The 26,556-nt window shown below is 37.9% G+C and overlaps 1 protein-coding gene across 17 annotated transcripts in view; it reads left to right on the top strand.

Annotated features, from left to right (window-relative positions):
• dmd (dystrophin) overlaps positions 1 to 26,556 on the top strand; it is a 222,171-nt gene that overhangs the window by 110,864 nt on the left and 84,751 nt on the right. For 16 of the 17 annotated variants that reach the window (XR_014090847.1, XR_014090846.1, XM_081615481.1 and 13 more), the window contains exons 6-18: positions 2,873 to 2,974; positions 5,020 to 5,090; positions 5,918 to 6,036; positions 7,993 to 8,189; positions 12,890 to 13,018; positions 15,015 to 15,110; positions 15,480 to 15,578; positions 15,669 to 15,850; positions 18,582 to 18,732; positions 21,164 to 21,283; positions 22,614 to 22,715; positions 25,502 to 25,609; positions 25,692 to 25,871. Coding sequence is in view for 15 of the 17 variants with exons in the window: in XM_081615481.1 (XP_081471607.1) it covers positions 2,873 to 2,974; positions 5,020 to 5,090; positions 5,918 to 6,036; positions 7,993 to 8,189; positions 12,890 to 13,018; positions 15,015 to 15,110; positions 15,480 to 15,578; positions 15,669 to 15,850; positions 18,582 to 18,732; positions 21,164 to 21,283; positions 22,614 to 22,715; positions 25,502 to 25,609; positions 25,692 to 25,871 (1,656 nt within the window). In the remaining 2 variants the exon portion in view is untranslated. The remainder of the gene's footprint in view (positions 1 to 2,872; positions 2,975 to 5,019; positions 5,091 to 5,917; positions 6,037 to 7,992; positions 8,190 to 12,889; positions 13,019 to 15,014; positions 15,111 to 15,479; positions 15,579 to 15,668; positions 15,851 to 18,581; positions 18,733 to 21,163; positions 21,284 to 22,613; positions 22,716 to 25,501; positions 25,610 to 25,691; positions 25,872 to 26,556) is intronic. The other variant, XM_081615504.1, reaches the window with a different exon arrangement.

The following is a 26,556-nucleotide window of genomic DNA, read 5'->3' as shown; positions in this document are numbered from 1 at the left end:
TTTCAATGTGTTTCTTCAGTGACTTATTTGCGCCTGGCCTGTTAGTTTCTGTTTGTAAGTGCAGATTTCTTGGTGTCACTGTGTCAGTGTGGCTATCTTTTAATTTGCATCCAGCTGCCTTGTCAAAGCTCCCCTCTAATTATAGCAGAAATATATGCAGCAACCCACTTCCTAATAAGTCCCTTTCTCCTCGACCAGCCACATTCTTTGAGGAAAACCCTAACAATGATATACCTCCCTGTGTGTCTGCGTGTAATATAAACAATGAATCCTTTAACCAACAATTTACCACAGGATACATTTTTTCATAATGGTTTTTATGGTGTATCATACATTAATATATTTCGTCACGCTCACTTTCTTTTGCTTCTTTTACACAGTACATTTATGCTGACTGGTATTACTCAAACACTCGAGTCATAATGTATACGTTTGGAAATGATTGTTATAAAAAAGACGGCCTTTTTTCTAATGTTGGCAGATTTGCACAGATCTGTCTTCCACAATCTGTTCTGTTTAGAAGAGTAGAAGCAGCAACACGTTCTTGTTGTGATGTATTTTGACTTTCTTAATCATTTAGCTTAAAAAAAAAGGCTATTATAGTAAATTTGAGTCAAAGTCTGCGTCTTCTGGACGTTTTGTTAGTGACCATTAAATGCAAAAATGGTGGTTATCAAAAAGACCAATACTTTGTCATATTTTTAATTGTAAGAAGATTTTCAATTTGTTTGTGACTTTTGAATTAACAAAACATTCCATCAGCATTAATGTCATGTGTTGACCAGCATTCTTGAAATCCAGTTTGAGGGTCGCCTGAAATCAGTCCATGGGCTGCAAATGGCCCGCGACCCTCAGTTTGGAAACCCATAATTTAAAGCACAGCCTATGTTATGTTTTGGTGCTTTGGATAAATAATTCTGTTTTACTGCCTAGTCTTGAGAGATTCATAGTGACCTACTTTAGTTTTGAACTGCTGCTTTTCTAGCTTTCTGTAGCAACTAACTGTGCTACAGTGCTAGTTCTAAAGTACATTCAGATTGGACAAACAAGTGGAGATTCAGTGTTAGGTTCTTTATCTTAGTAGTTCTACAACTACTGCATTCGTTTTAGAAAACCTGGTCTTAAACTTTTACTTTTAGTGTAAAATTGTTTGGCTAGTTAAAACTTTACATGTGTTTTTTTTTTTTTTTATCACAATTTTTTTGTTTTAATAACTCTTTTTTATAGTGGCAGCATTTTTAAGTTTTTTTTTTTTTTTGCAGAATTATATTCAGATTATTTTTTGTAAGGTTGTGTGGACAATTATTCCCTCTGGTTTTGGATGCTGTGCAGCCAGAAGGGTTTTTGCTCTCATTTGTGCTTTCAAACAGACAGTGTGACGCTTAACCGTGGCAACAAGATGCTGTTTTTAACTCTGAGCAGCCGATTACCATTTCAAAAGCTCAAACAACACCTGAACTATGACCTAAAGAATCCAAGAGGAGTTGAAAAGACGGCTTGACGGATGCCGAGCAGGACAGTAGATCGTAATGATTAAATCCCTGATTCTGTCTCTCTACTTGGCAACCAGAGAGAGATTCCAAGAACAGCAAATGCAAAAGCGGTAGATTAGCTGATGGTGTCATTCAGCAACAGTGTCTTCAGTCAGAGGCCTCTTCAGATGTGTTGCAAGACTGACTGCCACAACTCAACTTGGATGACATGACTTACAACAATTTTTAATTTAAATTTGAAATAAAATATTTTTAAATTAATCTGAATTGAACCAAAAGCAACAATTATTGATTTGCTACACCCTCCACACTTCACTTTTATGAAATTGTTAAATATTAACTGTACAGTTGTACCTGGCATTCAGACCTTTAACTTTTCCATATTCTGTCTTATTATAGTTTAATTGTATTCACAGTAATAAATCTTAAAAGTGTGGTGTGCATCTGTATTCAGCCCCATGAGCATGTTAAACCATTTTTTTTACTCCAAATACAGCTGATGGTCTTTGTATTATGTCAGATTTTTTTTGTACATTGCTTGCAAAATTCAAGTAATTAAAATTTTCTGTTACCAACAGCATGTTTTTTAAATAAGTTTTTAAAACCATGTTTTCTTTATCTTCCACTATTATCAAAAAAAACCTGCTAAAATACATTAAAGTTCAACATTGCAGCAAAAGGTAGAAAGGGACATGGTCACGTTGAGCAAAAGCTAAACAAAAACAATCTCTTCCATTTTTGCTTACAGAAAATGTTTAGAATTTTATTCATCCCGGCAAACAATCCACAGATCATAACGCACAAGACAGGAACGATAATGTGGAAGTGAAAGAGATTAGCAGTGACGCTACAAATCCTCTCTCTTTGCGTTTGTGGATTTTAGCTGGAAGAAATGTCGAGATTGCATTTTTTATTTTATTTTTTCAAAGCTATTATCCATCCGGGCAGGTAAAAAGAAAAGCACGATTCTTTGTTTTCCACACAAGTTCAAACAAAGTGCTCCAAAACTGTCACTCACAGCTGCCAGAAATCCTCCCTGTGGGGATAAAAACGTATGTAAACACGGCCCGCTGTGTGGATTTCTGCCTATGGAAGTGTCCTTTAGCTTTGTGCTTTACCTGAGCCTCACTGTTTGGCAGAGATACGGCTGTGGGAATATGCAAAATGTCCCACAGACGAGCCGCAACCAACCTGCCCGGACACATTTTTCAAACGGAGAACTTTTTTAAAACTCGGTGTGAGGAGAGAAACTCGGCTGGGCGGAGAGGTTTTCACTCTAAACAATGAAATGTGTTTAGTTTCTCTGGGTCTGGAAATCATTTCAGTTTTCTGGGTTGGTCTGGTTTTTTTCCACCTGCCTCTTCTGTTTGTGTGTTCAGGTGAAGGATGTGATGAAGGATGTGATGGCGGGCCTACAGCAGACTAACAGTGAGAAGATTCTGCTGAGCTGGGTTCGTCAGAACACACGGCAATACCCTCAGGTATGACGCTTTACTTTTCAGTCGTAAGTTTGAAACAGCATAATAAATGTAATATTCTTTCAGAATTTGCTGTGTGTAAAAATCTTGTTTGAGAAGAGAATGGTATAATCCAAGCTTCTTTTGTAAGTGTGAAAATCAAAATGATTTATTTCAAAAAGATTTATTGCTCATAAAGAAAAGATAAAATTAAAATGTTTGCTGTTTTGTACTAAGATCCCTGGGAAAAAAGGGATTAGATTTTTCTTCTAACATTTGTGAAAAGCAAATAAAGTAAATTTACAGTCCGTCCTTGAGAAAGTTGCAAAGTTCTGACTATTTACAACCATTAACTCAACTTACTCATCGTTCGCAATTATCACCGGTCTCCGCAACTTCTCCACAATGTTTATGAAACACAAATGTAGCTTTACAAACGAGTCGCACACTAAATTTGCGCAATTCATCAGGTACGGTAACTTTTTTAGGGCGCTATTGTTAGCCCTTAAAACAGGGAATATAGTAAGAGAAATTATCGCAGCAGATGGAATCTCTGCTCTTCCTCTTTGTCGCTTGTATTGAAAGTGGGAAAAGAGCATGCAAGTCCCCCTAGTGGATCTTGCAAGTCATAATGCTAAACTAACCCTCTCTCAAATACAATTTAATTACTTTGTCTTTCGCACATTTTAAATCAAATTCAAAATAAATGAGCAGAATATTAATAAAGTCAAAGTTATCAACATTGTGCCATGCAACACTATAAAGCATCTTCAACTTTCTTGTAAGACCAACATAAAGCTTAAAAAAGTGCTAACTTTGACTGCAACTTTTTTTTAATTTTTTTATTTTTAAAGTGCCACAAAATCTGTCGTCTTAGGCCATAAAAATCACAAACAAAACACCAGAGCATACCAAAAACACTGATTTTAACTTTATGGTTTTTTAATGACATCATTGGTTTATATCACAATCCTCCCCACTCAAAGCCCTTGTTTGGCTCTGCTTTAGCTAACTGTCAGGGCGCAGCTAAGTGGTAAAGATGATACCACGTTACCACTATGCTAAAACGACAGCCTCTGATATTCTGATGATAAATCACAACAACCTCTCAATGTCAGTTTTAGTTCACGTCCAACCTTCCCTCACAAAATCCCCATTTCTCCTGAAGATCCCGCCCCGACTCTCATCCAGTCTGAAGGAACCCTTATTGGATCCTCCGGTTTGGCTGTAACATAATGTGCGATGGCAGCAACCTTCCTGCTTCTTTTCTGCTGCTTCTCACACAGCATCAATCTACATAGAGCTGGACTTGGACAGCTTTATTGGGCCTCGTGTGCAATTCATTTGTAGCCTCTCAGCTCATATATATTCACTCTGTACAGACTCTATCAACACAGTCGTCAATTCAGCAGCACACTAAAGCTTAACGTTATTGTGAGAGAGGCTGTGTGTTATGTTCCTCTGAGTCATTTTTTAATTTAATGTCTGTGGTTCGCTAACAGTTGGTTAAAGTAACTGTGTGCAGAGTCGGTTCTGGACTGCAATGCACAAAAGACGTAAATATACATAGAGCCTCTCAGCTAAGTTTCTAAATCTACAACAAAGCTGATATCTATTCTAAAGTTTAGAAGTTTTGATGCTACTGTTTTTACCTAATATGTAAAATGTAATGCCACAATGTGTAATAAAATAATAAAATCAGACGTTCAAATTTAATAAAAAACACATTGTGTAATAATTGATGCAAAATGCAATAGATTTTTTTTTTAAAGCACAGCTCAACATTTATTCTGTCTGTGAAAACACAAAAGGGGGAACTTTATAGCTTTTTGTTAGCATTTTGTCTTGCTGAAAAGCTACTGTAACAGACTGAGTATAATGAACACTCCTCTTTGCCTTTCTGAGCATTTTAAAAGCTTTGTATCCTCTTCTTGCTTCATGCATTCAAAAGCTCTGCCTGTCATCAACTGAACGAGTCCCTGCGCTTCAGGGACGGAGTTTCAGCTGTGGGTTTAGCGGCTCGCAGTCGCGCTCCGCCTCTTTAGTTTTTATATTGTCTCTGTCCTCAGGTGAATGTGGTTAACTTCTCCAGTAGCTGGAATGATGGATTGGCCTTCAACGCCCTCATCCACAGCCACAGGTGGAGTACGGCATGTTTGTGTTAGAGAGCTGAGAAGGAACAAAGACAAAGATTGTATAAGGGTGAAAAAGAAATAAAAAAGGACAAGTAAATGCTGAGTTTTAATAAACAATGTTGAGAATGTCTCTTTATCTCTAGATTATCTCTAGAATATCTCCCAGGCTCTTGTAATTCAAAACTAAGATTAGAAATGATCCTTACTGCATAGTAGTTTGAGTTGGGGCAAGGTCAAAATTTACTACAAGTAAGTTTCTCTTGTTTCATTAACCGAACGTCTTAAAAGTGGAGTATTATGTAAAATTGTTTTTTTTTTCCTTTAGCTTTACATCATGTTATAATGTTATTCCCTCAGCAAAAACACACCTGGAGTGTTGCCTTGATTCTTTCATGCATGTTTGAGAAATCCTCTGGTCTCCCGTGGCAACCATTCATCTGCTGAGCTCATTAAAGGAGCTACTTCTCAGTGCAACGCTGGTAAAAACATTGTCAAAGGGTTAATAGAGGAGCTGTGTTGTGATGACTTCCTGTAGGCAGAATGACGGAAAGAGCAGGAGCTTCTTAAAGAGACAGAGGCCCAATTTCAAGGCATTAAAATACAAAGTCAAATTTCTTTTAAGTCACATTTGACACATGCAGCATTTTTATAAGAACTGAAGGTAACATCGTCACTTGACTGTGTGTGGAAATTGAAGTTAGGATTTTTCAAGCTGTTTATTTTAAGGTTTTTTCTACACTTACAAGCGGTGATAATTAGATAAACTAAAAAAAAAAGTAAAAACCCGGAGCTCAACATGCAATCCCAAACGTTCCCTCTGCCGTCTCGCCAGGCCGGAGCTGTTCGATTGGAGCGCGGTGGAGACGAAGACGTCGGCGATCGACAGGCTGGAGCACGCCTTCAGTAAGGCTGAGCAGCACCTGGGCATCGAGAGACTCCTGGACCCCGAAGGTAACTGGTGAACACATCCACTGACATCACCGGTAACAGTAGAAAAGATTAAAAGATTTTTTTTTAAAAAGAAAAAGGTTTTACCAAACGCAGGGCTTGTTTTGAAGTGGACACGACACTGAGGTGAAAAGAAAAAAACAAACACACACCAGGACATCGGTGCCATCTATCTTTGCCAGAGTCCCCCAGTTCAATTTGCTCTGTTAATCAAAACTGTCAGGCAGGGATAAAGAGAATAGCACTAACCATTTCCTCTTTCTCTTCCGTCCCACTGTTTTCATCCGTCTTGTTTTCTTTGGCATCTCCATCTCATTATGTGCTCATTTGGCTGCTCTGCCTCAGATACACCATGATCTGTCTCTTTCACTTACACCCCTGGTTGACTTGCATGTCCACAGGCTCTTTGCCACCTTTCTTGAGCAAGTGCTCCTTTATACCTGGAGCCTTCTGCTTTAAAAAAAAGGGAAAAATAAAAATCCCTCCTCGGACTTAATTCGGCTGCAAGTCTCGGTACAAGCTGGCTGACTGACACATACTCAATGCTGTGGAAGATAATAAGCAGTCTAAACAATGGCCTCCAGTGAATCATGAGAAAAATGGGGGGAAAGTGACTGAAGCGGCTGAAGGACGGTCTAAATTATGCAGCCTGTAAGATCGCTCAGTGGTGGGCATATGCTCAGATTGTTTTTAAGCTCCATTTTCACAGTTGTTTGCTTTCTTCAATGTGTTTTTTGCTCATTATGACATGAACAAACAATTTTGTTTCATTTGATCTTTTGATTTAGACTAAAGCAAATATTCCATGGGATCACTTTAGTTGAGTTTATTTGCATTATGCATTTCAGCAACGAAGAGTTTCATGCTGTAAAAACAGTTACAAAGCGGCAACAAACATTACCTTCCATCATCAAAATCCTCAAGAATAGTCATCGTCAAATATATATAAAATTAAGGCTCCCAAACAAGTGGGAACTCAGTGTTTCGGCAGTTTTGCAGTTTTCTGGAAGTTTGTTCCATATCAGTGGAGGATAGTAATTTAATGTCTTTTTTAAAAATTAAGGCTGATCCTTTCTGTTACAACACTATGAGGCTGTTTGTTTCACAACAGACCAGAGTTAATATAATGACATAAAACTAGTGAAATAACAAAAACTGAAACTAAGAAAACTTAAATAAAAAAGGTAACTGGAACTATATTGTGTGCTTATAAAATTAACAGAAATATACTGAAATTAGAGATATAATATCCTTCATCTTCATGTTTATAAATCTACTTGTTAGCCTTTGAATTGATGTGAAATTGAGTATTTTTTTGCAACAAGCAAGTATTTTATATCAATTGTTGGCAAGTTACAGTACTCCATATTCCTCCTGGAGGCGCTAATGCTAGTCCAAAAAATGGCGACAGCAATAGTTGGGAGAAAACACCAGAGTCAGTCGTTGTTTAACAATAATTGAATTCATTACCCAATCGATGCAAACATAATCACAATACAATACTTTGACCTTTTTTGAATCGAAAAAGCTAAAACTGTAAATAACATTTATTTAATAACTTATCAAATTTAGCAAACGCACTTCTAAAACTAATTAAAACTATCTGAATTAGACAAATAAAAAGTCACAGCGAAATAAAACTACACTACAATGAAAAATTCAAACTAATGTAGCACTGCAACACAAGCTAACTCTTTTACCTTTTTGCTAACAAAATAATGCTAACTTTACAAGATTAATGGATGGAGCCCAACTGGTTTCCAAATCCTGTTGCAACCAGAAAAATTTCCAATATCTTTAATATTTCTCTTTTAACAGATGGTTTCTTTCTCCCCACCAGCTTCCAGGTAGCTCTCAGCAACATGTGGGGGAGAGGAAGAGGAGAAATCTTTGTATTTGTCACATTTAGAGTGATTATAACTTTTTTTGTCTTAATTTTCTGCGCTCTGTGCTCCGTAGATGTGGCCGTCTCGCACCCCGACAAGAAGAGCATCATCATGTATGTGACGTCACTCTTCCGGGTTCTCCCCCAAAGTATTTCCATGGAGGCCATCCAGGAAGTGGAGTCACTCCCGTCGGCGACCACGGCCGGCGTCTCCCGTGTGACAACGGAGGAACACTATCAGATCCAGACCCAGCAGCGCTTCTCTCAGCAGGTTGGAAACCCGCGTTTACACACACTGAGTGTGTCGTGTCTGATTGCATTTGTGGGGCAAAACGTCCTGAAAATATTCTGTCGACGGATGAGACAAACGTAGAAGTTGTCGTCCTGTTACATTTGGTGTGAAACATACCGTTTCAGGAAAAGAAAATCCTAAAAAAAAACAACAAAAAAAAAATTCAACAATTAGTTGATGGTCAAAGATTTATTTTGTGATCTGAAAGTGTAACAAAAACACAAAGTTAGAAACAAATTCCACAACTGTGGTTGTAGTTACACAGCTGGACTGAGTCTAACATGGCTTAAATCGTAATGTGTTGTCAAGATCTGTTTAATTCTTTCTACTTTTAAACTAAACCTCGAAGTCAAATAGTTCCTTATGATCAAATTAATATCATTAATTTGTAAAACTACATTAATCTGCATTCATTTTAAAAATTTGAAAGAGAAAATGATCTGTATCACATTGAATCAATGTATTGTCTTCGTAAAAACTGTCCAAATTATTTCAACACCAGATGGAAAAACATCCAACTTTCCAGAAGCTCATCAAAGTAAAGCCTCTGGAAATGGATCAAACCTAAAGGTGATCCAACTAAATATAGTATTAAATAGAATGAATCTATGGCAAACGTTTTCATCTTAAATGTTTGCATCAGAACAGTAAAATCATAGTTTAGAAACAGTTGAAATTTCACAGCTAAGCTCCAGTTGAGAGCTTGTTAATTTTCCCCTCTGCACTTCTTCTCTTAAGCAGCTTCTGTCTGAAGTAGAAATCAGTGTTTTTGCGCAATTCATCTTTCCGACTGTAGGGGCTCATTAGCTTTACATCCTTATTAAATATTACTTATTTAGCTCGCAAATAAATTACACCACACTCAAGCTCACATACGAGTTCAAATCTCAGTGAGATCGCATTACATTTGGAGTTGTAACGCGACAAAAACATGCACAGACCCCCGTACTGTGCCGCGCTTTTACAGCGGCGCTTTAATTTTGTGTCGACCTTAATTGCCGACCATCTGTACGTTGGTTCAGTCATCCGTTTTTGGAGCCAGGATTTCAGGTAGCGGTCTCAGCGGTGGGGAGGTTACCAGATGTTCCCCCCCGCTTGTCGTAATTTCCTCCAGCTCACTTCGAGGAACAGGCGGCGTGCAGAAGGAACGGCCTCAGAAATGAAAACCGACGTGCGATTCGAAACAGAACCAGAGATTAAAATGCTGTAAAAGAGAGAGAGAGAGGAAAAAAAAATCTGCTCCCACATGTGACATCTGCTCTCACCTTTCAAGCTCAGTTAGGCAGAGGTCAGCGGCCAATCACAACAGATTGGGGTGAAATTACTGGAATAACTGTGCTGATAATATCCTCTCACTGCAGCAGCCACATCAGACTCACTACTTGAGAGCAGAAAGAATAAACCTGCAGTCGCTAACAAGACGGGGAAAGATGTGAAACTGAAACGTTTAGCTTTCGAAGGGAAGCTGGATGATGAGGATTATGAAGAGTGAGCTGAAGGCAAAAACCCCCCAAAAACTACAGGAAACAAGCAAGACGACAATAAAATAAGAGATACAGACGGTGAAAAAAGGTCCTGACAGCAGCTATTATCTCCCTCCTCCATCATCTGTCACCAACAACAGCACTTCTACCACTTCCTCACATTAATATTATACTAACACCACCTGAGGCTTAGCGGGGTGAAGGACCTTAACTTTTCATGAAGGAATATATGAAAAATAACTCGATTGAAACTTGGAGATGATTACCTAAAGCTGGTGAAATGCACCGAATCACACACACACACACACACCCCCACACGCACGCACACACTCCGATCCATCCATCTGACGCCCGGGGCAGGTAGAGAGGAAAACGAAAGCTTGATGTTATTTTCAGGGGAACATTTGATCGGGGGGTTAGCTGCTCTCTAGCTGCTTTCTCATTGGGCCAAGTGAAAATCCTGGAAAGAACGGGTGAGGAAGGTTTCCACCAGAAAACTTGCTAAGCCTGGTGGCTGAGTGCGAGGGCAGTCGTTCATCCAGCGGCCCGTCATATTTTTGAGTTTAAAAAATGTCTATATATGACAGGACATTTGAAAATACCACTTGATGATTATGTGGTGTTGAAAGATTTCAAGATTAATACCTGGACACCAACTATAAAATGCAAACATTTTAAAAAGATGTAAAAAAAAAATTAAAAAAAATAAGCAATGCTAAGTCTGGTGGGGGCAAAAGTAAAGCCTGGTGGCCCGCCAGGCTTATAGTAGACTCGGGGAAACCCTGGGAAACGCACAGAAATGTGAGATGATGGTGAATCTGGAGGTAGAATATACAGATAAACAGCTGGAAAGTGACAAATTCATGTTTTTTAGTGTGTGATGGAAGGTTTCAAAAAACAAAACCCGTTACAGAAGAGCTGAGACTGAAACGGTAGAGACTGGTTCAAATGAAGTCTGAGTCATGTTAGAATGTCCCAGTTAAAGGTCCTTCTACATTTATTAATGTCTCCTCTATAGCTTATAGTTAATTTGTTTAAAAATAAAATAAAAACAATGAGATACAGAGAGAGAGACTTCACTACGTTGTGCTGGTCTAATCTCACAAAACCCCAGTATAGAACACCAAAGTTTATGGTTGTGAGTGGAAAAAAAAGTTGTTGCAGGATTCTGTTTTTGTTCAGTAAAGATAAGAGCCGACATCTGCACTGTTTGACTCCAGCAGAGATGTGAAGGTCTGAACCAAACATGCCCTCTTAGTCCTGGGCAGAAGTCTTCCACTGATGGAACTTATAGATTTTTCTTTTTTATTTATTTATTTATTTATTTTTATGTTGTTCTTCTTCAGACTTTCTGAAAGTCCAGAGCCTGATTGCTGTCAAGATGTATTTACCAAGCAAGTAAACACTGACATATAATTTATCCAAGTATAAAATTGCCTCTAGTTTAATGCACTTAGTTACCAACAACAGTCTGTTACATAATTTGTTCCATTATTGCGTTTATAAAACATGGTTTTACAGAGAGATGTTTTTACTGGAACAAGTAGATAAATGGCGTTGAGCCAAAGGCCAAAACGTTCCGTGCAATTTGTCCTACTTTTTAAAAAAATTTTTTTAAGCAAAACACATTTTTGTTCTAATTTATCTGGTTTCTGAAGTTCCTTTAGGGGGGGGGGGGCAAACTGTGACATAAAGCCATGTCAAAACATTTAACCTTTTCTTTGATTCAAGAAAACTAACATAAAAGGCAACTGAAGAGGTTTTTAGGCCATATGTGTCCATTTTAGGGACAAATATGTGTTCTAATTTATAGATGAATGTTATTTAAAATGACTAAAATAGTAATGCTCACTTAAAGTCTTCAAATAGAGTTAGCATGTGTATGGAGAACAGAAGAGAACCAAGCAGTGATCCCTGTGGAACACCTAATTATTTCGAATCCTCACTGTCCAACTCATGATGGTGTGATTGATGACCTGTCGGTGTAGATCAGTGGAACTGTTGTGGGGTGTTTTTTCTTTTCTCATTATTTGTCCCAGCAGTTGTTCAGCAACTTTTACGCTTTTCCGACACCTGAAAGTGTCGAGTCAGCGTGTAGAAAGCAGGAAACTGACTGAGGTGGCACTTTGAACACGGCCTCATGGTCATTTCTCAGCAAAAACCCACCGAGCAAATCCGTAACCATAAATGCATTTAGACTTTGGGAACAGTTCTGAATAAGCTAAACCCTGACCACGCTCCATGTCGTGTATAAAACACACTTTTCTTCTTTTTTTTTGTAATTTAAAAAAATGGCAGAGTGACTGAGGGTGAAACGTAAGAGTCACTGTATGGCTTCCGATTTAAGGATTCTGAAGAAGAGCTGCTCTTGCTTTGACTGTGCCACTGTTCCCATGATGTAACACCGTGTCTCTGTCTGTACCTGTCTGTACTGTCTGCCTCTAAAGCTGGGTTTCCATCCAGAGATATTCTCAAAAATGTGAAAGACCTGATGCACCGTATTGTTAAAGAAATAAAGAGACCATGATAAATAATTTTCCGTCTTTTATTATTACATTTATTAGAAGTCAGACCCTGGTAAGCCTTTTGTTTAGCATTCGCATGGCAGAGTTTTAGCTTGAATCAATCTTTTATTTTACGGACATGTTTATTCCCATTTTAATCTTCAATTAACAACCAGTTTATCTTTTTTATTTCAGCCTATTAAATCACAGGAAAAGCTAATAAATGGATTTAATTCACTAGCATTTACAGACAAAAAGTCAGTAAATGTCACATCAAACCAAACTGGTTCAAATAATTCAGGCACAACCTTCCAGTTTTACTTGACTTAAATCGTCCCTGTTTGTTTCTGAAAGTCCCAAAAGATAAGTTTGACATTTGGATGGAAACTTTTGCTTTATTTTCTCCTGCATCTTTTCTTCTTTTTTTTTTGTCACTTTCAGACTTTCACTTTCTGCATCCTGCTTCTTTTTTTCACCCCATTTATTTTCTGCTTTTCACTCCTCTGTGTTTTGTGGCTGTTGGGATTGTTTGCACAGTTTTACATTCTTCTGCCTCTATCTGTCCTTTCTTTATCCTGCCTCTTTGCCAACTCTTCCCACCTCTCTGTCTCTCTATGTCCTATTCTTCTTCTTCTTCTTCTTCTACTTCTTCTTCTACTTTTCCTCCTCCTCCTCTGTCTTTGCCTCTCAGATCACAGTGAGTGTGGCTCAGGGGCGCGTGCGGAGCCCCTCCCCTCAGCCTCGCTATAAAAGCTATGCCTACACCCAGGCTGCATATGTCAAGTCACCAGAGCAAAAGAGGAGACGCTTTACTGAGCAGGTCCGTGTTTCACAGCGCTAACGCTTCAACGCTAACATTTGTCTGTCTGTGTTTTGGCTGAACATCTGTTTCTTTGTTTGTTTCTTTGTTTGTTTTGCTGTCATTGACAAATGTCTATAAAAACTAGACTGAGAATATATTTGGGAACTCGTAGCTTATTGAAATCATGATTAAAATGTTCATTATCTGATTCTAATTCAATTAAGTTCAATGCTAACAAATCTTGGAAATCATATTAATTCAAAATTCTTCAATTGGTTTCTGCATTAAATCATGTTTAAATTTATCGACAGGTTGTGATGCTCCCATGGAGGAGAAAAAACTAAAACTAACAATCAATACGAACACTTTGGACGTTTTTCAAGCATTAGTTGGAATTTATCATCACAATGGTCAATCAGAATTCTTCAGAAAAATTTATCACAATAATCAATCAGTCAAGTTTATTTGTGTAACTCGTTTCAGCAACAAGTCATAGAAACACAAAAATACAAAGAAATACAGTCAACACGTGAGAAAACCAGAGACACACATTACGTTTTGACGAGTACCATCATCAAAATCATCAACACACATCAGCTATGTCGGTCAACTTTTCATTTATTTTGGTTCAAAAGCAGGAGAGACGGGTGGTCGAAGGGTTTGAATCCACCTTTCAGCCAACTCAGTGTTTCTGCTGTTTTCTGCAAGTTTTCCTGATTCCTCTTCCCTAAAATAAAAGCCATTCTGATTGTATTGGAATGCAAAAAAAAAGTTAATTCATGCTAATAATTTACTTCACAAAAGCATTACTTGTGTAGGTTGATTAGAGAGTGATTTCTTTCAATCATGTTTTGTTGTTATTCATTTTGATGTTTTTGTTCTGACACTAATGAAAACCCAAAATGTATTTCTGCCTGAGCACTTGATATCCAGGTCCTGAACTCGGCACTCGGTTGGGGCTCCTTTTGCATGATTTCCTGATCAGTAGATTGTTCCAACACCAACAGGGACGCATGGTGCCAAAGCCATTATTGATTCTGGGAAGCTGAGGGAACACCCTGAACCGGAAGTAGCTTCCTTTCTCTGCCTCTCCACTCTTCCTCCAGACTTCTGGATCTTTATTTCCAAATGAAGTCCAAATTTTACCAAACCGTTTTCCTTTCCACTTCCACTTCCTCAGCAACAACCATCTGTGACTCTCCCTCCTAGTGGAAGGTGTCAATGACTGCTGGCAAGACAACCGTTGAGTGAGCAGTGATTGTCAGCCACTTTCTGCTAAAATGGATCTTGGGTTGTTTCCCTGTTTAAGTTCAAATACAATTTTTTTTTCTTTTAGTTAGTGGTGCACTTGTATTTGAAAATATGTTCAAATACATATTTGAACATATATGAGATCTGCAGAACATAGAGATCTGCTGATCTCTATGTTTGAAAACCAAACATGGGAATTCTTAGTTTCCCCAGAATACTGCAAAAAATTTTCCTCATCTCCCTCTAATAGCACAAAAATTATCTGTTGTCTCATCTTGGGAGTTGCTAGTAGAGTTCCAGCCCCGACTTTTATCTCCTGTCGTAGCCAGGTGTCGACTCTTCTTCACTGCTGGTAAACAACTTCACGATTCAGGTGCTAAGAAATGCAAAATAGTCCCAGATTAAAAAAAAACTAAACTTTTTTGAATGGAACGTAAAACTCTTCAACTCTTCATTTATCTAGGATTATAACTTGCATCTAGTGAAACTGCATTATAATTTATTGCATTAAATCAACAGTACGTACAGCACAAACTACAGACAGGGAATGGGATTGGGATTGTGAGAGAGGAACTGTTGTTGAAGCTGAACTTGCCACCTTTCCTTCTCTCCGTTTGTTCTCTCCTACATTCTGGTCATGCTCCCTGCATTTTGTTCCTCTAATGTCTCCCCATCTCCTCCACATTCACCTAATGTCTGTTTTCTCGCCCCATCTCCTCCTCTCCCTTTGTCTCCTGTCACGTTGTTTTCCTCCGTTCATCAGTTCCTGACCCACAGCCAGGAGGAGCTTCAGCGGGGCCTCAGTCCTCTGCCTCCTGGATCCACCAGCCTGGAGAGCTACCAGGCTTCACTGGAGGAGGTAAAAAAAAACAAAAAAACTGTAGTAATGTTCTCATATCATAATTGTGCTAGAAAGTTTCACTATGTGCCTTGGAAATACATAATACTGTCCCTTTAAGAATTTGTGGGGAGACTTTGAAATAACATTTCTCTTTCCTTTTCACAATTACATGACTGTATGTTGCTCTATCACATATCGTCTTAATAAAAATTTAGTTTGTGGTTGCAATGTGACAAAACATGGCTAACTTCAGGGTGTGGGAATATCTTTGCTGTGTTGTAAATAAGAGTTGTAATTTTAAAACAACAGGAAACTGCTGAGTGTGACATAAACGCAAAAATGTTCCTGTCACTCCTTCAATAACTTGTTGAGCTCTGCTTCCTAAAGGTGCTGACGTGGCTGCTGTCGGCAGAGGACGGCCTTCACGGCCAGCCCTCCATCTCCAGCCATGTGGAGGAGGTGAAGGAGCAGTTCCACACGCATGAGGTAGGCGGCGCCAAAGAGGAGCCAAACCCTAATTGAGCTTTTTCAACCGATTGGAAGAACGCGCGATATATTGCCCACTTTCTTTACCAGGGCTACATGGTGGAGCTGACCACCCATCAGGGCAGCGTCGGCCGTGTCCTGCGGGCCGGCGCCGCCCTGCTGGCGGAGGGTAACCTCAGTGAGGACGAGGACTCTGAGGTCAGGGAGCAGATGAACCTCCTGAACTCCCGCTGGGAACACCTGAGAGTAGCAAGCATGGAGAGACAGAACAGGTCTGTTGATTTTTAGTATATGTTCACACAAGCTGAATGGCTAAACCTTAATAATCAAGAATAGTTTGTTTTAGGAGGTAGAAAAGCCTCTTTAGTGGGCTCTATTGTTCCTCGATTCAAATATCTTGAAAAAGACGGCACTTTACAAATTTTTCTCCTCACTGGGGCTTTATTTGACAGTTTTACTGCCTGAATCTTCATTTTTTTATTTGTGCTCACAGTCTGGTCATTCACGACTAGAGGAGGTTACATTTTCTTTTTATGTTCTCATAAAATCGGTCCTTCAGCCGCACACCTCCGTTTTCTTTTAAATTTTCTCCACGCTCAGATATTGGTGAGCAAATGAATACATGTAGGGTTTTCAATGTCTTTTCTGCTGAACTGTCAGTAAATGGACAATGAATTTATCACTTCTTTAAAAATTTCACAGCCGATTGCCGAAATGAGTTGGCCAACAACGAGCACCGAGGTTTTCAATAGAAGTAAACTATAATATGATCTGCCTTTGAAACCTAAAGGACGTGAGGTCTAACATATTGAATTCAGTACAAGCACCTAAGCCATATTATAGTGTTTTAAACATTTAAAGTTTCAAATATAACCATCAAACAAGAACTAAGCCAGAACTAAAATGGTTATTTTGCTCTTCTGTCTCATTCTACTTGCACTCACTTATCAGTCTTGTCCAAAAGGTGAATAAAACCCTACTGATACTGTTGGACCAGTCTAAAAATAATAAAATCTTATATTGTACTTTCTTAAGTAACTGATTTGTAACAGGTTTATTCAAATATCCAGTGTTTAACAATATTTCCCAATCGCCCACCTTGGCTGTGTTTGTTGGTATTATCCCAGAAACATGTAGGCGCGTTGCAACGTGACATCATGCTTGCAAAATCCGAACTGTTCGCCGACAATGACTAACATTGGTTTTAGCTGACATTTGTCAATATGCTAATGCTAGAGTAGATCAGCTTTGCTAGCTTGACTTTGATAATCTTAACATGTAGATATGCTGTGGAACTTGGAGTGCTTATGTTCAGTTGGAAAAAAGAAATGGGCAACTCTGACAGATCATTAGTAGAGCAGGTGTTTAAATTAGATAACCAACCACTGATGATTTTCCCATGAGTACATGTACTGTTAGCTTTAGCACTAGTTTGTGGTCATTTTACTTATTTCCATCTTTTTCAATATCAGCTCAGAAAATTGGATGTTTGTGACAATTTGATTCAGCGCTTAGTCTGCTGGCAGCACAGCCGCACTAAAGGGTAAATATATATAGTATTTCTTAGTGAAATGTAGGCCTGCCTCTCCTTTTGGATGATTAAAATGTTCACCTTTGAAGGACCTTTTTAAAAGCTGACATTTGTAACTTGTCACAAACGGTAAATGAAAGTGGAATATCAGCACTGCAGAGTCAGCACAAATAAATCTTCCTCCAGCCTGTAAGAAAGAAGCAGCAGACTCAGTGGAAGTACGTGTTGTTGTGGTGACGTACTTGAAGGAGCCCACGGCTGTGAAGTGGAAGGAAGCAGCTACAATTCAATCTCAGTACAGATTTAATCTCAGAGATTTAATAGTGAGCATTAGTGAACAGATTGGTTTGGGAGGAAGTGCAGAAGTTGAAAGATAAGTTTGGTTGTTAGAGAATATCTCAAGCTTTTAGCATCTTGCAGAAAGCAGATGAACACAAGTCGAAATGTTTTGTCACTTTGGCCAAAATCGGCAAGTAAAAATCAAAAATAAGAGGAACAAAAACAGAAAAAACAAAATACTGTGATTTTTTAATTTTTTTATTTTTGCCTACTGAACAATAATTAACCTGCAATACATTAAACAAGTAGTCAGACTTATCTCTTGTTGTAAAAGGATGTGTAAATTTATATTTGCGGGTTTATCTCACTTTGCAAATTTTGAAAATTCTCGACTGCAAAAAACAATTTTTGTCACTTTAGCTAAAAATTATATAGCTGGCCAAGTTTAACATATTCATTAAATGCTTTTATGTTTAATCAGCAGGCTTTTATGTTGGTGCATAAAAGCCTGCTGATTAGATGGGTTCCTCACAAAAGAATGTAAAAATCTACAATAAATACATTTATTTTGCTGAAAATGGCTCTTGGATTGTAGAAGTTGCTGACCTGGTGCATATAAATACTTAATTTGAAGAAAGTAATCAAATGTCTGTCAGAGTAGAGATCATTTTGGTCCTATTTACTAACCTTAAACAAGAAGAATTTATATTTATGTATGTCAAAGGTTATGTTTCGGGTTTTTTTTACAGCGTCTGGTTGCAGCTGTTTGTCCGAACACACCAGAAATTTAAAGCTGTGATAAAAAGAGTTTGAGCCGTCTCTCCCATCTTACTTTCACAGCTAATGAAGATCTTTACTGCAGCTCACATCGATGAGTACAAAGAGCTGCACTCTTTCTAATTATAGTGAATCCAAGATTAACTGACACTGAGCCAAATTTAATTAAACAGTTCTGCTATCATCGTTGATAATCTTGTTGACTCAAGCACAGAGATAAGCAAACACGGCCCCCTTGCTGAAGGGTCTGAATGATAATAATAATGATAATAATGGTAATAATTACCTGAAATCTCTGCTTCAACGTTAAAACCCGCCATCTGTCGGCTTTCCGAGCCCCTCTTCAGGAAGACTGCTTTGGGGGATAATGAGCCCAGCCGCGTGACTGAAAGGCTTCTGATTCGTTTCCGTCCCAGACTCCATGAAGTCCTGATGGAGCTGCAGAACAAGCAGCTGCAGCAGCTGACCGAGTGGCTGGACGTCACCGAGGCTCGCATCAAGAAGATCAGCGCTCAGCCGCTCGGCCCCGACCTGGAGGACATCAAGCACCAAGTGGAGGAGCACAAGGTGAGAGCGTCACCTGGTCCCACTTTCATCTTCAAACCACACGTTCATGTAAGAGAGAAACACAAAGATAAGATGGAGTAATCCTTTATTAGTCCCACAAGCGGGAAATTTAAGTTGACACAGCAGAACGTGGACAAAAGAGCAACAGAAATGTTAAAACGCCACATAGGCGAATCTACAAATACATTGATAATGACCATGACATCAACACAATTTAAATTCTGCCCAACATTTAACACTGGCGCTGGAAGACATTTTAAATATCAAAAATAAATAAAACAACAAATAAAATGAATTATGAAGTCTGTAAACAAAATCATCCTTCAAAAAACAAAAAGTCCAGTTGAGACCAAAACACCAGACTAAAGACAAAAACCATAAATCATTGAAATTATTGAACTCATTTTAATTCATCATGTGATTAATTGATTTATTGTTTATTGCGACATGCCTAACACACACACACACACACACACACACTCACACCCCCACACATGCACACACCCACGCACACACACACACACACACACACACACACACACACACACACACACACACACACACACACACACACACACACACACACACACAAACACATATATGTAAATGTTCAGAGAAATATGTTGAAATAAATCACAACAGTGACAGTTTGGGCAAATAAAAAAAAAAAAAAATATATATATATATATATATATATATATATATATATATATATATATATATATATATATAGATAAAAGTGTGTACTGCAGCTTTAATAAAGTTGCTGACTGTTGTTGATTATAAGCTTGAGAAATGCATCTGACTTAAAGATATTGTAAGATATTAGGAAATATTCTTATGTTTCTATTAATAACAGACATGGACCCACGATAACATGTAGTCCGTTGTGCTGGTAGCTAATATTTCCATCTCAGGAATGAGGTTTCTGGCTTCTGGCATTGAAACTATTTGGTTGTAATTTCTTAATGACTTCCTGACCTTCTCTGTTAGGCTGAACAAAAAACAAAAACAAATGTAAGGAATATTACAGACACAGGGAGCCTTAGAGAATAATTATCCAACACTTGGAGACCAGACATGGTGGTATTCATGCTGCATAGCAGCGACAATACATCTGCAAAATACTATGCCTGTATATTTTGAACAGTAGGACCTCACTGCTGTCCACTTTGTTTATTCCAGTAAAGAGCAGTAAGGCTGGACTGTTTCACTCCTTGTCTTTCTTCTGCGTTACCTACCTCGTTTTTCTTGGCTCTACTCTAATTTAAAGATCAAATGGTTGGCCAAATTATTTTTTCATCACAGAACTCTGTTTGCTTTTTAATTTGACTGTGATTTTTAGGGTTCAGAACCGTTCCAGCAGGGGCTCTCGGCTGCTCGTATTTTCACTTTGTTAAAAGCGGCTGTGCTTTTTAAAAAAAAGTTCCATCATCTCCGCTCTAATCGCAGTGTGAGGCTGAGCTCTCCAGCTGTGTCAAATGGATTTATCTGCCGCTTTCACATACCTTTTGAAACCTATGCTTCAAATTAGCCTTCTGTGTGTAGAAGCGGTTGGTATTAAACTATCACTTAATATACATTTTTCCATATATTTTTTTTTTTCAAAGGATGAAAACAAATCCTTTGATTTTGTACTAATTGTGAAATAACAGCAGTCAAGTTGAAAAGGACAATTACTCAATGTCATTAGATATTAAATTTACTGCTTAGTGCAACACAATGTTTAGCTTTAGGTTGTGAATCTAAGTGAGATTTACTTGTTGACAGAAGGATCATTAAATGATTTTGTTTTGCCTTGGAGAGGTATTAGCTAAACATTTAATTCAGCTTCTTAGGTAGATATGATATAAGAGGCAAACTAAAGTCAACGTGTAACATAAACCAAACAAATTTGTTGCAGCTTTTGTAAAGAAATAAGGTTAAGAGCTATTAAAGATATTTTTATGCCTGCTCCCTACTGAACGGCTGCTGATCCTCAGGGCTGTTGGTTCACCTTCTTACGTCTAAAAATCAATAATTATTTCCTGTATATGTCATATAACTATCATACCGGATTGTTGTTTCTGCACTAACCTGCTTGCTGTTTTAAGTTCCACCCTGTGCATAAATGCATCATTCCCATCTGCAAATTTAATAAGATTTCACTCATGTGTGGATGGAAAGTTATGTGTTAGCAGCGGAAACAGCAAGAGACTAAACACACATCCCTGAGGCACCCCGGTGCTTAGCATGACAGGTTTGTTTTTGTCTGCTAATGACATGTTTTTTGATCATCTGAAACATTCAACTGTGTCAGCATTGCAGAATAGTGGAAAACTGCAAAGGCGCAAAATACATTCGCTGCTCTGTAACTCTTCTCAGATGAAAAATGGAGCATTATAAAGCCTTGTATTCCATTTTCCATGTGTGTTTTTTGTCTGTTTTGAAGCTCCTCCAGGAGGACCTGGAGCTGGAGCAGGTGAGGGTGAATTCTCTGACCCACATGGTGGTGGTTGTCGACGAGAACACTGGAGACAGCGCGACTGCCGCCTTGGAGAGTAAACTTCAGGCGAGTGAACGGGACTTACCAGCTGTATTTTGTTGGCTGTTTTTTTGTTTTTTACAAAAAGTAAACTTAGAAAATATTTTTAAATAGACATTGCCAGCAAGATTGCAGGCTGGAGTAATGGACATTGTTGTCTATGGTAATTTTCGACACTGATGCTTCACTTCAGCGCCTTGCCATATCCTGCACAGCGCAAAGAATAAGACAGGATTATGCTACAACTCCAGCCATTAATTTTCACATCAGTTTGTTGCTGTTGCTATAATTGGAGCCCGATGCCTGGGCTGAAGCACCGTCACACAGATGGCCATCTTTGTTCAGACTTGGCTTTTTCAAGCCGGTTGCTGTCAGATTTATTAAATGGGTTATTGTTGCAGCACTGTTGACTCACAGAGAAATTATTTTGTTTTGTTGCATCTTGTTTTTGATTTTTTTTGTTTGTTGGAGTACAATCACAAAGCTTCAAGACTACTAGGACATACATTTCTGATGAAGTAGTTTTTGATACCATAATTCTATACTTAAATTTGAGTGTAGTGATGGACCTGAACATTCACAGACACATAAAGACAGTAACAAAGTCAGCCTTCTATCATGGGAAGAACATTTCCAGGATTAAATGACTAATGCCTCAATAAGATCTTGGCAAACTCAACCAAGCGTACTTAAATCTTCTTGCTTGTTTTGCGTCCTTAGAGTCAGAACCAAACATGGAGGAGCAGCATTCAGTTTTTATGCTCCACTAATATAGAAACAAGCTTTTCATTACTTCATTTTTTGCCTGTTATGTTTTGTCTTGTAAAGCACTTTGAACTTCTTTATTGTTGAAACTTGTAGTTCTAATAAACTATAGACACTATCAATAGTTGTACAATCTGCGTTAAGTTGAAACGCAGATGGCCTGTTTGACAAATCTAGAAATAAATTCTCTAACTTGGCCATCCGACAGCTGGATAGAAACAAAAAATGCCATTTTCTTTTGAAGTGGGATAATAAAAGTTGAGTACCAGTTTTGTAACATTTAAGTGACAAAAGAGCAGAAAAAAATGGCATCGTGTTAGAACCAGTGTTCTGCATGTCCAGTGTTTTTTTTTTAGTTTCTTTCCCCCTGTACTCAATATAAACTTTAGAGGAGCAAGAAGCAAAAATCAAACGGCATTTCTGACAGCTTAAAAAAACTCATCTGGCATGTCAAAAGTGTGAACCAATTACCTTTTGAGGCAACATGATAAAAATTTTACTCTGCCTGGGGGAAAATATCTCAAAGAGAATTTTATTCCAAATATACACTCTGATTGAAGATGTTTGCGTGTGTGTGTTTGTGTGTGTGCAGGTTCTCGGTGACCGCTGGGCAGCGATTTGCAGATGGACAGAAGAGCGCTGGATTCTGCTTCAGGAGATTCTGTTGAAATGGCAGCACTTCACTAATGAACAGGTAGGAGCACAGGTGTATGTAAGCAGCTGCAACATCATCATCGAGGCAATGTTTTCTTTTTATTACTCTGTGTAATGAGAATCAGTCAAACAAATCAATTCCAATCTCTCATTTTTACTGACTTTTAAGGAAAAGTTAAATTTGTTGAACTGTACAGTCCTATGGTTAACATCTGTTCTGTGAATTTGTACAGAGGGGCCATATGTTTGACTGTTCTGTTCTTTATAAATCAAAAACATATCCCAGAATGAAGACACAGAGTTTATTTATAATGTAATTACTTATTTTATAGAATATCAAATAATTTCAAACTAAAAAAAATATGTAAACCAGTTGAATTTCAGTTACTTTGAAATTTACGCCTATGATGAATGTACAGACACGTCTAATAAATTAGAACACGTTTAGATGAAGCTTGCTTTGTCAGATTAAAAGTACATTTTGAAAATCATAACCATTAAGCAAGTATTAAACATACTTCTCATTAAGATCACATTTCTGTATTGAAAATGTTTTTTATTGGACTGATATGATATTCCAATCGTAAATATTTCCATTAGTAAGCAGAAAAAGCTTGAAAATGAATCTATATGATGTGTCATTTAGTGAATTGAGCTACTGAAATAAATGAACTTTTCAAAAATATTCTAATTTCTTTCATATAACTGTATTAGCTGTATTACAGTTATTTAAAAGAAATGTATAATGTTAATGTTGGATATAAACTCACGTATCTAACTGAAGTCCTAAACCATTGACGCCAAAACGCATGTAGATACAAGTACACAGCTTTAATCATGAGTGTTCATACTTGCAGCAATGTTTTTCTTTAATTATCATACTAACGCTAGCTGTAGGGCTGTCAAGTGTAGCTATTTTGCTAGCACATGTAGAGCTAGCAAACTACCCTTGCTAGCTCTACAAGTTGATAAACACAGTCATGTTGAACAGTGAGCTGACTGGCCATCAGGCCCACTGATATTTTTGTAAAATAGCAAAACCATCTCCCAAAATGAAATGAGAAGAACTTCTCAGTCACAAAAATTTTCATCGTGTAACCTATGAGTAGAAATGCAAAAGTAGCATACATTTGTTTAGGATTTAACTAAGAGTGTTTTTTCTTCTTCTTACAAATAGTCTAAAAAATACTGTAGGGATTTAGGAGCACAACAACATATATTTGTGGTTGTAAACTGACGACCACAAATGTGGAAAAGTTAATACTTTTGTAAGAAAGATTCTGAATGAATGGATGCATGGAATATATTCTGTTTGTTATTATCGAGTTTTTTTTTATTATTATTCAAACCACTATTGTCTATTCAGCTTTTGGTGTGTAAGAGTGTTGCTTAAAAATGTGCATGAATTGCGTTTCCACAGAGCGATCACAGCAAGTCCAACTATTTCTGCATGCGGTGCTGCAATCATGTACCAATCCCAAACTGAATAGGCCTGGAATGACCAAACCTTTCATGGTTAATATGCATCATCTTCTGGCAAGAGCAGACTTTGTGAAGAAAATGTAAAAAAATTAATTAAGTGGGTTAAGATATCTGATTTGCTCATGTTTTGTAAGTAATAATTGCAACGTCTAAGATCACAGCGTCGGATTAAATGTGATTAACAAGTCAGAGTTAATTAAAACACAAAAATAGATTTGCATTGGAACTGCTTGCTTAATCGACTTTGTTTTCTGCCCCAGTGACTCATTTTTATCATTTAAAGTGAAATGTGCTACAGTGTAATCATTTTTTCTGTTCATTAACCCCTTAATAAAATGGCAGGTTGTTGTAAAAAATGAGGACATCTCATTATACTCCCATTAAGTTCTATGTTTAGAAATCACATCATATTATGTTTTTCATCCCTTGAAAGCAAAGGGATTTATTTGAACTTTAAGAATGTAAATGAACCTCGTTTTATTCAATAACTAGCAAAGATGTATTTAAAGATTTGACTTTGACTGAGCCTTTTTAAACTTTTTATTTTCAGCCAATTTTCTGAAATCATGTTCTGCTTAAGCTTTTTTTTCTTTCCACACACACTTCACATTTTTGCACAAGTCCTGTCCCATACAAAGTAGGATTCATGGTGGACTGCCGTCTCTTTCTGATTGTACGGAGATGATTTTTAACGTCGGCAGCAACAGTCATCAAGAAGACGCTCTCTTTTAATACCATTGAAAACTGCTATTTTTGAGAAATGCTGAAAACATTTGACATTTGTGAAGTCGTTAGTTTGCACTACCTGCCACTTTTGCCTGTTTTCTCTGTCTAAGCTAAATTAATTTTTTTTTTAATTCAGTTTTGCCTACCAAGATTTCATAATCCTAATTTTAATTATTGTTGTTTTATTTGTTCATTTTTGCTTATTTAAAATGTCTTCCAGTTTTATGGTTATTCAATTTGTTGAAAATGGTCTCAAAATGACAATATTCTGGGTTATCACAATAATTTCTGGGACAATTTATCGTCCAGCAACATTTGTTATTGTGACAGGCCTTCAATCTTCTAGGCATTTTTATAAAATCTTACATGGTTTTGCAGATTTTATTATCATTTACATTCCTTTAATTTATCACAAAATTATTCTTAAATATCCAAATGTCCAGATATGATACGGTTATTGCGTGTCATTTTGTTCACGACTGCATCAAAAAATTGTATTTTCTCAGAACCGGTCAGCTTGTATTTATTTCTTTAATTCTTCGTACTCTTCCAATCTGTTGTTGTGCTTTGCCTTATTTAACGCCCTAATTGATCTTGGCCTGCTTTCTGTGTTGACAGTGTTTGTTTGACTCCTGGCTGACTCAAAAGGAGGAGCTGGTTCGCTCCACCAAGACCTCCAACCTCAAAGACCAAGCAGAGATAGCGGCCTGTTTGCACCGTCTGTCTGTGAGTTTTTCATACCCCGTCCCTGAACGGAATAAATACCTCCCAGACAGGCGGCATCAAATGTTTTCGTCTTTATTATCAGGCGCTGAAGGTAGAACTAGACGCCAAGCTTCCCACCATGGATAAACTGTGCTCTATGAGCCAGGATCTGTTGTTCAGTGTCAAGAACAAAGAGGTTGCCTCCAAACTGGAGGCCAGACTGGACAGCTTTGCTCAGCGATGGGACCGACTAGTCCAAAATCTGGAGTTGAACATTTCTCAGGTAGGTTGGTCAAGCTTTGTATTGGTTGATTTATTATTACACAGAGAAGCAAATGATTTATTTTTGCATTTTACACAACAGCATCAATTTACAATTTGTAAGTAAGGGTAACTATAGTTTCTAAAAGATCCTGTTTAGTTTTTTTTGACAGTATGGCCATTATTCTGACATTTCTCAAAGGCCGCCATCACTTTTTAATCCAGTATGTTCAATATCAGAGGTTGAAAGCACAAAAGTACAATAAGAACAACTTGGCTGCAGTCCATTCAGCCTTCATCTTACCTGCATAGAAAACATGTCTTCCCTTTTATTTACACCTACTCTGATTTAGTTTTCTTCTAATAAACATCGGTGACACAGGAAGCAGCTAACTGCAAGGTTTAGTCAAAACGTGCTACAGAAGCCCGAGGCTAACAAATCCATCATTTCTTCCTGTCTGCCTAGGAGCAGCACTTTCCATCCTTCCCTTGCTCCATCCTTTCCTCTTATTTTTAATCACTTGTCCATTATAATCAGTCAGATGATTAGCGTATTGACCTCTTCGGGTCGACACCTGGCTGTGAACACCTCCGTTTCCATGGCAGCATGGATGTTCCAGTAATTGTACTTAACGTTAAAAGCTCATTAGGCCGTACCTTGGCGAAACAAACATACACACAAAGACACAAATACAGGGAATTAGATC

The sequence above is a fragment of the Poecilia reticulata genome, chromosome 2, assembly GCF_904066995.2.
Source record: "Poecilia reticulata chromosome 2, P_reticulata-male-v2, whole genome shotgun sequence".
Taxonomy (NCBI): Eukaryota; Metazoa; Chordata; class Actinopteri; order Cyprinodontiformes; family Poeciliidae; genus Poecilia; species Poecilia reticulata.
This window is presented reverse-complemented; position numbering and strand designations above follow the sequence as displayed.